A 13887-nucleotide genomic window follows, 5' to 3' on the forward strand; every position below is an offset into this window, starting at 1 on the left:
CAGGTACCGCAACATAAAATTATGCTGCATTGTGATTTCTTTCAGGGCATAGTGTCGATAGGTGTGCGTCCAGCATTGCCAGTGGATGGAGTCACAATGATCTTAGGGAAAGACATCGCTGGTAGCTGGGTTTGCATTGACATTCCTCCTCCAGCTCAGGTGACCAGTGTTCCTTTAGTGCCCAGTAAGCCAGATGAAAATGAAGTTTCAGTTGCCTGATGTTTTTGGTGCCTGTGCCATTAGCCGTTCTAAGCAGTTGAAAGCTAAGTGTGAGGATGCTGTTGCTTTTAACTGTGATCTTTCAGTTCCTGTTCTTCCTTGGTCAATTTCTCACAGTGATTTAGTGAAGAAGCAGAAGAGTGACAGTACCTTGCAGGAACTGGTGGATATTGTTTGTTCTCATACTGAGGTTGGTAATCACTGTTATCTTTTGCACAATGAAGTGTTAATTAGAAAGTGGAGGCCTCAGCTAGAAAGTTTTGTTGGTGATCCTGTTTACCAGGTGGTGGTGCCTTTAAAGTTTCGTGATGCTGTATTGCAGATCTCACATGATCTTGGTGTAAGGAAGACTTATGATCGGGTCATGAGGTACTTCTTTTGGCCTCGGCTGAAGAAAGATGTATCTGAATCAGAATCAACTTTATTGGCCATGTAATTTATGTTATACACACGAGGAATTTGACTTTGTGAACTGTGCTCTCTAACAATGTAAACATTAAATAATAACAATCAACTAGAAAAAAATATAAACAGTAGTTAAAAACTAATATGAGCAAAACTAAATAGGATAATAATAATAATAATAATAATAATAATAATAATAATAATAATAATAATAGTGCAGTGATGAGTAGTGCAGGTGAACATTTAAATTAAATAGTATACGTATATGTGCATGAACATTTAAGTGACAGTTTGTTCCAGGGTTGTTACATGTTTAGTTCCAGGGGTTATTTCACAGCAACAGGTCTGACACTCTTTGACTGTTTTGCATTGGTCAGAGTGACAGCCTGGGGGAAGAAATTGTTCTTATGGCGGGTTATTTTGGCGTACAGTGATCTGTAACGTCTGCCGGAGGGGAGGAGTTTGAACAAATTGTGTACAGGGTATGAGGGGTCTGCAGTGATGTTACCTGCGGCAGTTTGACACTGATGATCTTTTCTGCGGACCTGATTATCCAATGCATATTGAAAGTCCTGTCATGTATGCCAGTTGACTAGTAAGCCGAACCACACACTACAGCCGGTGCCACTTAGTCCTATAACAGCTATTGGACAGCCATTTGAACATTTAATTATAGACTGTGTTGATCTGCTCCCACCAGCCAGGTCTGGTGCTATGTATGTACTAACTGTGATGGGTCAAAGCACTGGATACCCAGCTGCATATCCTTTACGCAGTATTACTGTTAAGAATGTAGTCCGTGCATTGACCCAGTTCATTTCTGTTTTTGGTGTACCACGTATTAGTCAGATGAATCAAGGATCTAATTATTGCTCCAAGTTGTTTGCACAAGTTATGAAAGAGTTAAAAATAAAACATAACTTCTCATCTGCACATCATCCACAGAGTTAAGGAGCTTTAGAGAGGTTTCATCAGACGCTTAAGTCTATGCTGCATGCTTTTTGTGCCCAGATGCATGGCTGAGGCATTACCATGGATGCCATTGACTGTTACCTTTCACCGACAACCAAAAAAGAGCTTATCAGAATCAGAAATGCTTTATTGGCCAAGGGGCTGTGTTCATGTGGATGGTGGCAGAGGGAAAGAAGCTGTTTTTGTGTCTGGAAGTTCTGGTCCTGATGGACCGAAACCTCCTTCCAGAGGGGAGAGATTGAAACACTTTGTGAACGGGGTGGGAGGGGTCAGCCACAATCTCTCCTGCACGCCTCAGAATCCTGGAGGAGTACAGGTCCTGGAGGGAGGGCAGATTGCAGCCGATTATCTTCTCTGCAGCTGTAGCTGCAGCGTACCAGATGATGATGGAGGAGCAGAGGATGGATTGGATGATGGAGCTGTAGAAGTTCACCATAATCTTTGTTGGCATACTGATCTTCTTCAGCTGCCGTAGGAAGTACATCCTCTGCTGAGCTTTTTTGATGAGGGAGCTGATGTTCAGCTATTCCAACTTGAGGTTCTGGGTGATGATGGTCCCCAGGAAGCAGAAGAACTCCACAGAGCTCACTGTAGAGTCTCCTGGGGTGAGTGGGGCTGGGTTCTTCCTTAAGTCTGCTATCATCTACACTGTCTTTAAGGCATTGAGCTCCAGGTTGTTCTGGCTGCACCAGGACACCAGCCGGTCTGTCTCCCATCTGTAGTAAGACTCGTCTCCATCAGAGATGACTCCGATGATGATCGTGTCGTCTGCAAACTTCAGGAGTTTGACCGACGGTGATAGGAGGTGCAGCTGTTGGTGTACAGGGAGAAGAGCAGAGGAGAAAGAACACAGCCCTGAGGAGATCCAGTGCTGATGGTCCGGGACGCAGAGATGGTTTTTCCCAGCTTCACGTGCTGCCTCCTGTCAGACAGGAAGTCTGTGATCCACCTGCAGGTGGAGTGTGGCACATTCAGCTGAGAAAGCTTGTCCTGAAGGAGAGCTGGGATTATTGTATTAAAAGCAAAGCTGAAGTCCACAAACAGGATCCTGGCATAGGAGCCTGGGGAGTCCAGGTGCTGGAGGATGTAGTGAAGAGCCAGGTTTACAGCATCGTCTACAGACCTGTTGAATCTGTAGGCGAACTGCAGGGGGTCCAGGTGGGGGTCATTGATGTCCTTGATGTGGGAGAGCATGAGGCGTTCGAAGGACTTCATGACCACATATGTCAGAGCGACGGGTCTGTAGTCATTAAGTCCTTTGTGCAGTTCAAATGCTAGTGAACTGCACCGTCCCCTCCACGAACTGCCTGCTGCCGGTGCCGTGCCTCCATAGTGAACACTGCAGTGTAGGCACCCAGGGAGCAGACTTCTTATCGCCTTTAACTTGATCTGACATGTTTGTGACCCAATGCGACCCAACGGTTGAGGTGATAAACAAATGACTATCACCTTAAAGGCACTATTCCTGTATTTAATAAAGATGAATTAATCAAAGATTAGATTTAATTATAGGAAATCAGAGAGATATTTATCAACCATAACTTTATGTAACTCATTATCAGATATAAAATAAATAATTCAGCAGCAGTAAAAACACTATTTTTGCTTTTCATGTGCCTTTTTCTTTTTTTACAAAACAATTTAAGTTTAACTGAGGAAATAAATTAATTCCATACAACAACACTAAAACAGTGACCCACATGCAAAAATATATTGCATAAAATATTGGAATCCGTGTATCATTCATTTTTTCATAGCGTAACAAAAACATGAAAAAACGAAAAAAACACTCATTATTTGATATTTGTTTCCAGAAGCAAAATGAAAAGACGGATAACGCCTTGTTTTTCAAATTCAAGCTCTTTTGCTTCCGTACAAAATACCAAAAACTAACACCTTTATCTGTTTTCTTCATTACCGATTGGCCAGTCAGTCAAAAAAAAAAAAAGAGCTTCAAAACTTTTTTCAATTTAATCAGGGAAAAAGTGTTCAAATTCAATTTTGGGGGGCACATATTATTTTTGCGTATAAACACTTTTTCATTGATTGAAAGTATTTTTTTCTTTGATTGAAATGTTTTATTTTTGGTTGAATAATAAATTCACTAATGTACTACCTATAATATGGCCCAAATACAAAAAAGATGACTTCAATAAAAAAAATTAAAAAAATCCTTTTCATTGGAAAAAAATAATAATAATTCATACAAAGAACAAGAGGGTTCAAATGCAATAATTTGGGTCTCAAATGTTTTTTTTTTTTGCATTTGAACACTTTTTTCCTTTAATTGAAAATATTTATTTTTGATTGAGGTAAAAAAAAAAAAATAGATTGAAAGTGAAACATTTTTGATTGAAGTGATTATTTTTAAATTGAAAATTATGTTTTTGATTGAATAATAAAGACACAAATCAACCTTTTGGTTTAATACTGTATATTTGTCTGTTTTAGTAGGTTGGTGGATACAGGAGGGTGTGTGTGTGCGCACCACTATATAGGAACTTTAAACGTAGAACCTGTAAATAGCTCTGCACTTTATAGAGACTTTATATGTATTTTAGGTGCGTCCTAGCAACATCTAAAGCGTAGAAACACTCACCTTCCTGTAGTCATTATACAGCGTGCAGTTTAGGGGAGTAAATTACATGGTTTTAGTGATTCTCAAGTGCCGGGAGACACTCTCATTAATACCGATCAAAAAAAAAACATTTGCAAAGTAAGGTCTTTATTTTAAAACCACTTTCCTAAAATTACACGAAATTACTAATAGCAGATGGGTTCAGGAAAAACTTGAGATTAGGGATTTAACGATTCACTCAAGTCCCGATACGATTCGGTTCACGATACTGGGTTCACGATATGATTCTCTCACGATTTATTTTACAAAATGGGACTGTAAAAAAATGATGACTGAAAAATATTCCTTTATTTTTTTGGGGGAAAAAACTATAAAAAATTGTACCGTTTTACTTTTATTTTTCATTGTCAAAAAAATCCCTTGATAAACGATTCAAAACAATGCAATTTAACTAAAAATAAATCTTGAAATAAATAAATAAATAAATAAGACAAATGAAGAAGAAGCCTATTAATTTAAATTCTGGTTCTATAGTAAACAATGCAAAACTGCATAATAGTTCTTTTTTTTTTAAAGTGCAACTGAAAATGTATTTTGTGTCTTAACAATTGGACTTAAATTTTCACAGTATCAATGTGAATCGTGATACCGATGAATCGATTTTGAAATGGCTTACGACTAATGTTACATCCCTACTTGAGATTGATACTAGTTATTTACTATAGCTCTGACGCCAACATATGATTCAGTCAAAAGCATCTTATGAGAAAGTAGTGTTGTGTTTAAGACCACACTATCCGAGACCAAGACTTGCCTGAGACCAGAATGCACCAAGACCAAGACAAGACCAAGACTTCCCGGAGCCGAGACCAGTGTTTGGAATAACGGCGTTTAAAATAACCGTTTTTGTTTTTCAGTAACGGGGTAATCTAGCCAATTACTTTTTACGCCGTTACAACGCCGTTATCGTTACTGAACGTTAAATGCGGTGCATTACATGCATTGATTAAATAAAATGTTATCCGAAAGCATCCCGGGCTTCTGACTCAGCTGTTGTGAGGAGGCGGGTTAAAAACAAGGTGAGCGATTATGATTGGCGAAGGCCACGTGCAAGCACATGCGACACACACACACACACACACACACACACACACACACACACACACACACACACACACACACACACACACACACACACACACACACACACACACACACACACACACACACACACACACACACACACACACACACACACAGAGCAGATTGGATGAAGCACCAGAGATGGCGAGCGTGGAGCAATCTGATGAAAAGTTGACATTTTTAAGGTGACGATACAAACATTACTTTAAATTAATTGTGGTCAAAGGCAAGAACGTGCATGTGAAGTGTTCATTATATCCAGGATAGAAGACTTTGTCGACATCCGATGTAAGCAACTCAAAATTAATGAAGCACCTCACGACACACGCATCTAAAAAATGTGAATTATTTGACATAGAGCAACTTTTTTTTTTTTTTTTTTAAATAGTAACGCAAATAGTTACTTTCCTTGGGAATGAGTTACTTTTATTATAGAGTAATTTAGTTACTAACGCAGTTACTTTTTTGAACAAGTAGTGAGTCACTATAACTAATTACTTTTTTAAAGTAACGTTCCCAACACTGGTCGAGACCGAGTCAAGACCAAGACAAGCCGAGACCGAGACCAAGAAAATAAACATTTTTTTTTAAATTTAAAAAAAAAATATGAATAAATAAAATTATGACAAGGTTCGACAGTTAAATAACATTCTCTCTTTAATTTTAGTTTCTTTTAAATACATTTGATGGAGAAAAAAAGTGCCTGCAAAAAATTAACCAAAATATTACTACTACTGCTACTGATGAATTCACAATTATTCTACATATTTGAAAACAAGATGTTTATGTGAGCTGAATGTACAGCAAGTGTTTAAAAGTATTTCTGCCAAGAAATAACATAGCTTGTCACCTACACACCGCAGAGTGTTTCCTCTTTGCTAGGGTTGGGCAGCGTTTGGATTTTAACAATTCTGATTCCAACAGTTCTTGTTGAGAAAGATTATTATTATTCTGGATACAGTGGAAACAGAAACTATGAAAAAAATAGTTGTATTGTGAACCTATTTATATAGGGAACATATATACAAATATATAATTGGAGTCTAAAGCCACATAAAAACACCACTTTAAAAAGATAATAGACTAATATAAGACCTCTTTACAGTTATTTGAGTCCAGGCGATGACGCGCTGGTGACGACATAATCCAAGATGGCGGCGGCCCGGATTATAGCCGACACTATGTAATAAAGCCTTAAAAGACATGGATATAATGAAAAGAGTGGATGGACAGAGGCATACACATGCAGACTTTCACACAGACTTATTAAACACACACAGACCTCGGTAAACGGAACAGGCTTCACCGGACGGCAGGCACTAGGACCCAGAGGTGGAGTAAATGAGTTCCCGTAGTTTATCATTTTACCAGTTGTTAGCGCTACTATCTTTACCAGGGAGCAAATATTTATTCCTGGTCATTGTTTCCCAGAGTTTTACTGGGATTTTTACCAGTGATTAGTTTCAATCTCCCTTCCGCTCCGCGGCCCAAACTGAAATCGTAGCCCCACGCACACGCACACACACACAAAAATGCTTCCGACACAAGAGTGAGACCTTTAAAATTTTGTCTCGAGACCAAAACCAGTCTCGACTACTACAACGCTATGAAATAGTCCAAAAACATCCACCCTGGCAAACACTTACCATTACGGTTGATGATATGGAGAAGGAGCTTCAAGTAATTCTGCGTCTGTTCCACCAGGTCCCATGACTAAACAGACAAAACATGAAAATACATCACTGTTGGTACACGTCAGGTTCAAAGTCAGATTTAACCAGGGGTGGAAAGAGTACAGAAAAAATCTACTTAAGTAGAAGTAAAGTTACTGGTCTAAAAATTTACTCGAGTAAAAGTAAAAAGCAGATCACTTAAAATGTACTCAGAGTAAAAGTTACTTCGTTACTTTTTTTTTCTTCTTTTTTGTTGGGGGGGTATCCTTCATCCCTCCCATGCAATAAAAAAGTACAAAGACGTGTATAAAGATCAAACTAGGTTCTTTTTTATAATTATTAAAGAACACCATTTCAAAATAATGTGCATGGGAACAAGACATGGTGTTGCTAACCTGGATAAATAAAATAAAATAAATATCAATTTGACGAGGTAAGTCCTTGTGTCAATACATCCAATGTGTCAGAGCATCCAATAAAACATGTTCCAGTAAGAGAACAATTCCTATCTTTAGTAATCTCTTAAAGCAAGAAATGCGTACAGTACATATAAATAAGGTCTATAAAACATTGTAGGTGGAATGTCAAAAACTTTGTACACAGTAAAATCAGCAGCATCAGTAGTATTTTTTTTTTTTTACAACTACTCAGAGTAGCTAGTCTGCCACTGTCCTAAAAATACAAATCTGTTTACATATGTATATATACTTTACTTTATTTTTTTATTCATTATTATTATTTTTATTTTTTATTTATACATAAGCATTTGGCACCTTAATTCATTTGCACCTTGTTGCTCAGTTTACCTTACAACCTCCTTGTTTTCTGCGTGTGTGTATAATAATAATAATAATAATAATTATTATTGTTTCTTTAATTTTCTTTATATGCCACTCATTGCCTTTTTAATTATCCAATGGGGATAAATATAGTTTTTTTCAGATTCTGATGATGTTAAAAATAAATAACTCTGAAAGCCATGAAGTACTCTGAGAAGACACACCCACTCCCCACTCGTGTTTCAAACCGACCAGGAGTATCACGTTGTCATTTTCTTGTCGTCGAAAGACTGCGGTAAGTTGCTCCCGAGTTTACTGAGTGAATGGCTAGCCGAAGTGTGTAATACTAATGTGCACTAAAGCAAAGCTCGACAATATCATCAAGAGGTAATGTAAAGTATGCTAATTGAGAGAGTTGAACGGGTTTTATTCTTTGGAAAGCCACACATTCAAGTCAATTAGCTGATGCAGGTAAGCTCAACCATGTGCGGGTAGTACAGGTGAACACGACCGTAAACCAACCATATGAGCACCGACAGATAGAATTTATTAATGAATAGGTTCATTTGACTTGTTTAGCCGAATATGAATTCGTCAGATTAGCATTACGTGAACGCTAACTCTAAATGTTATGGAGCTTTGCCTAACTTGTGACAGCATTGTTGGAGCATTTCAATTTAACTTAAGTGTTGTTTGTTAATCTAAGACTACAACAGTTCTAGGCTAAGGCTGCAATGACCATGTCGACTGCAAAAATTTGTCGACGCAGATTTAATAGCGTCGACGCGATCATTTAATCTTGTAAATAAATGATAAAATCCAGCCCGCGGCTGCTGCAGTATTTCACATTGATCGCTAGGAGTGCTCGTGTTAGTTCAGCTAGTGTCGCCCCACTAACTTTGTGCAAGTAAACAGAGAAGAAGAATGGCGGAGAGAGGAAAACACCAAAGACGCTTAACATGACCTAAAGTTTCTAAAGCTTCAGAACTTTTCACCAAAAACAAACCGGTAAAAAACTTGAATTGTAAACCCTAAAGTTCAGCTGTCAATCATTAAAGCGTGACAGAGAGACACGGAGGGAGGGAGGGACGGACACCCGATACAGAAACAGCAGAGCCCCGGTGTCATGGTCTGAGCTCACATTGGTCTGAGATCGGTTATGAGCATGTGCACAACCGAAAAATTAATTTATGCTACTTCTGCTTAGTTTTTTTTTCTACTTCCGCCGTGCTGAGATAAAAAACTTAATTTCAAAGCTAACGTTTTATAATTTATTCTATGCAGTTTTTATGATTACATGTATTGAGTTTGTATTAAAAATGTGTTTTATAATTTATTCAATGCAGTTTATTAGTATTACTAATATACTGTTTGAATAAAATTAAAGCACATGTTGGAAAAAAAAACATGATTATAATAAAACTCCAAATGAAAATAATTTGTTTTCCAAAAATACATGATTAAAATATACATTGCAGTAAAAAAAAAGTTAACCTAATGTAACTTAAATTTTTTTTTTTAAATCAGTACAACCCAGTACGGGTACATCTCAGTATGTAGCAGTCACGTACTGAGATTTTAAGAGGAACTCAGTACGATGTGAACTCAGACTGTGACACCTGTTTCTACACGGACCGAGAGAGGAGTGACAACACTACCGCTGATATTAATCCAATCTTTCATTTCTAATCACATGTAAATGTGTTTGTTAGCCGACAGACTGTGATTCAAATAGGCATAAATTAATAATAGGGTTTATTAGGTCTGTGTGTCTGAAAGCATGTTTAACACCACTCATCAGTGAGTTAGTGACGTGATCACTTTGAAATATTATTTTCTGCTACTAGTGTTTATTCTGAACAATAAACCTCTTAATTTATGTAAGTATGTGTGTAAATCTCAAATCAACCAATACAATTTGCCTTTCTAAGCTGATGTTATAGTCAGTATCTTTGTGTTGTAGATAAATACTGTATAAGGATTCAGTTTCACTGTTTTTCCAGATACCATCATGTTGATTAAAACAAAAATCGACAACAAACAGAAGTAGTAGAAGTCTGAATGAGTTATGAACTCTGGTAAGCCATCAGTCACACAAACAATAGCAAATTGGATAGTTTTTTAATATTTAGAAATGCAAATAATTTTTGTATCAATTGGATAAGTTCTACATATCTCATTCACCATAATTGAGGGCTGATTTTATTTAGTCAGTTGAGTTAAGTTTTGTTTCTCACTTATTATTGTGACATCCATAGACCACTGTTTTTTTGCTTGGTAGGATAGATGGTGTGACCATATTAGCATGACATGTGCTAACAGTATCACTGAGGAGGTGGCAGAGGTATACCATATATTATATCTTAAACATTTCATATTAGGTGTCTCCCTGTTTGTTTTTTCCCCAAAGCTTTCACAAAGTTCTCCATCCCTCCTGTCACTGAAGGTGTCAGAGTTCTTGATGAGACAGGAACTGAAATCGTTGCAGACGTCTTTGAAGAAGTTGTACAGCAACCCAATGCTGGCATATTTACTATCAGATTTGACAACGGTACACTTGCTCTTTTCTGATTCCCATTTCTTTCAGTGTAGTACACTTTTAGATTGTGAAAAGCCAACAAACGGTAGCTGTACTTTTTTCTCAATTTTCTCTCCTGAACAACGTTTAGGTTCTCAGGGGACAGCCTTCTCCATTTGTTCACCAGGAACAACTTCATCTGCCAGTGAATTGCTTACTGTTGTAAGCAAATCATTGTTTGAAAGCTCTGCATCTGATGTCACAATCATCTTGGAAATTTCAACCTGCAGCTCGAATGATACAGTCAACGTGGATGAAGATGTCAGCCCTGCCAGAAAACGGCAGAGGCCAGATGATGATGCCAAAAAAGTAAGTTACAGCTTCCTTTAGGGGTCGCCCTTTTTTTGATAGTTCATATTACTAGGTGTGTTTACTGTCAATTGTCCAAGATTACTATATTCTAAATTACTTTTGTCGGTCACTTTACAGATAGTTGAAGCTGCAATGACCAAGAAACCTGGTGGAGACCGTATTGTCAAGGAATACAACCAGACCAAAGGTCTGACTGACTCATCACAGCGACAAATGGTTAACATTCTCACTGCAGACATGACTGAAACTTATGGGTAATTCGCATGGCCTTTTCAAGTGGAATATTTCTTCAGTGATTGTGACATTTGACCGCTCAAACAATATCGCCCTGGTTTGCTACTGAGTGTTGAGGTAGCTGATGAGATGCCGGTTTTTTATAAGATCAAAACTATTATTGTCAAGGATGAGCAAGTTATACTTACTGACTCGGGCATACAAACAATTTGTTTTGAACATTACCATGCATTTTAAAATCTTGTCAAGGCCTTTTCAGGCACTTGAGGTGTTTGACGTTCAAGACTTTTTCTATTTCAAACCTGTGGATGTTCAGATGTCATATGCACCAACAGATTCCTCCCTTTTTGTTGTTCCAAAATGTCATTTCATGCAACTTTGACGTATGTGTTTAGTGTCAAAGCAATGTTGACAGTGTTTTACAGTGACCTTATGTATTTCTGTAGTGGAGATTTTTTCAAAATTTCAAAATGTTTACATTACGCTTAATGAAATTATGAGAGGTAATGGTGCTTGTGTCAGGCCTAATTTATAAACAATGTTTGGAAGTTGTAAATAAAAAAAAAACTGGTGAGATAATGTGCGTACCTCCATGGCAGCTCTGACCCTGCCATACAAACAAATCATGAGAAACGGGAAACTCTGACCCAACCGAAGGTTGAAATAAATGACAGCTCTGTGAAATTGATACATTTGTGTAAAATAATGGAACATTGCACATTTCACAACACATATCATATATGAATAGAGATGTAATGATTCACTCAACTCCCGATACGATTCGATTCACAAAACTGGGTTCACGATACGATTCTCTCACGATTTATTTTACAAAATGGGACTGTAGACAAATGAAGACTGAAAAATATTCCTTTCTTTTTTTGGGGGAAAAAAATAGAAAATACTGTATTTTTTCCTTTTATTTTTAATTGTCAAAAGAATCCCTTGATAAACTATTCAAAACAATGCAATTTAACTAAAAATAAATCTTGAATGAAATAAATAAAGGAATAATGCAAATGAAGAAGAAGCTTATTCATTTCAATTCTGGTTCTATAGTAAACAATACAAAACTGCATAATAGTTCTTTTCTTTTTTTTAAGTGCAACTGAAAATGTATTTTATGCCTTAACAATTGGACTTTTAAAGAAAAAAAACCGTCATTGCACTGATTTACGTCAGATATTTGTTTGGACCAGCAGAGGGCACTGGTAACCCAGTGGTCGGTTGGCATGCAGCAAATGTAGCAGTGAAGAAGAGATGCTATGCTAGCAGACAGAGCTAATAGAAAAACGTGACTTTTACATATATTCACATAATATTACCGATATTCTTTCGGTGCTAAAGGGGCAAGGAATAATTTATTAACATGTAACATTAACATGTAAGAGTAGAAGGCGGCCAAAAAGAAAATAGTAGCAGATTCCGCCCGCCGGTACACTGCTGGACAAGAGAAGGGATAAATATAGTGCGCCCTCTGCTGTTTAAAAAAAGTACTGCGATTCAATTTTCAAAGTATCGATGTCAATCGTGATACCTATGAATCGATTTTTAACTGCCTTACGATTAATCGTTACATCCCTATATATGAAGGATGTAGTTGCCAAAAACAAAGGAGGAAAAAATTATACTGATGCGCGCACCTACAAGTACAGTTTTATATAATAATTAGGGGGCCAAGCCCGCGGGGCCAGGGAACCGTTCCTAGGACCAGCGGTGCTAGGAACACTATTGTAATCGCAAAGATTTTTATTATTATTATTATATATATTATTATATTTATTATGTTTCCCCCGGTAAAAGTAGTGCTGCAGGCTAAACCGTGCAAGGTAGGGCGGTGCCTTTTGGGGGTTGGGTCCAGACCACCCCGTGTACCTTGGACGCAAAAATTCACATATGTCCGCCAGCAGGTGGCGCTATAACAAAGATCAACGCGTTTTGGCCAATATCTCCCACACCGTTTGTTGCAAATTTAAAAACTTCATATCCACAGATTCCTTGAATAGCACTGAATCACCTGGGCTAGGCCACGCCCATTTCCGCCTAAACTTTTCTCGGAGCAAAATTGCAAAAACTGGAGAACCTACTTTTTCTAACTCCTCCTTGGGGTTTTTACCAATCAGCGTGAAACTTGGCACGTAGAGTCTTCAGTTGGACGTAATCTCCAGTTAACCCTATGAGTTTGTTCGGGTAAATTATGCGCAAATTATTAGCGAGTAAAGTTTTCTAGCCAGCTATAAAAATGCAAACTGGCGCATATCTCGGTCAAAATAAATGCTAACAACACCAAATCTGAGATCCTTAGTTGGCATGTGACTGTGAGTGTATGCGCCAAATTTGAATGATGTAGGCCACTAGGGGGCGCTACAAATAACGAATATTTATCTCTTAATTGGCACGACCAATTGTTACCAAATTTTGAGGGAATGATGTTGGGTCCCTCCGGAGGCGATATCTCAAAGTAATTCACGATTGGTCAAAGTGGGCATGGCTAATGACATAAAAACTCATAAATAAACAAACAATTATTTCTGCTGAATTATTATGTTGAGGGCTGTAAAATTTACAGGGTAGATATAGAAGACCAAACAAACCACCCATAGCAAAAATTGCGCCACTAGGTGGCGCTATAATTGCAAAAACATTTTTGCCTCTAACTTTCACAATTTATTTCACATCTTTATAAACTTCATATCCACACGTTCCTTACAAAGAGTTTCATCATCTGACATAGGCCATGCCCACTCCCACAGCACATTGCTCTTTGTAAGTCACGACATATAAAAAAGATACTTTTTCAAATTCCTCTTTGGGGTTTTGTCCAATCAGCGTGAAACTTGTTACGTATAGTCTTCAGTTGGACCTGATCTAAAGTTGATAAAATAATTTTGTTGGCTCAAAATATGCGCGAATAATTACTGAGTAAATTTTTCTAGCTAACTATAAAAATGAAAAACTGTTGCATATCTCGGTCAAAATAAATGCTAACAACAC

General features: G+C 37.6%; 1 protein-coding gene across 3 annotated transcripts in view; it reads right to left on the bottom strand.

Annotated features, from left to right (window-relative positions):
* Window positions 1-13887, bottom strand: part of mtmr14 (myotubularin related protein 14) — a 100305-nt gene that overhangs the window by 65859 nt on the left and 20559 nt on the right. For all 3 annotated transcript variants that reach the window (XM_028447073.1, XM_028447072.1, XM_028447074.1), the window contains exon 11: window positions 6964-7030. In XM_028447073.1, coding sequence (XP_028302874.1) covers window positions 6964-7030 — 67 coding nt within the window. The remainder of the gene's footprint in view (window positions 1-6963; window positions 7031-13887) is intronic.

This window comes from Gouania willdenowi, chromosome 5 (assembly GCF_900634775.1).
Source record: "Gouania willdenowi chromosome 5, fGouWil2.1, whole genome shotgun sequence".
In the NCBI taxonomy this organism is placed as follows: Eukaryota; Metazoa; Chordata; class Actinopteri; order Blenniiformes; family Gobiesocidae; genus Gouania; species Gouania willdenowi.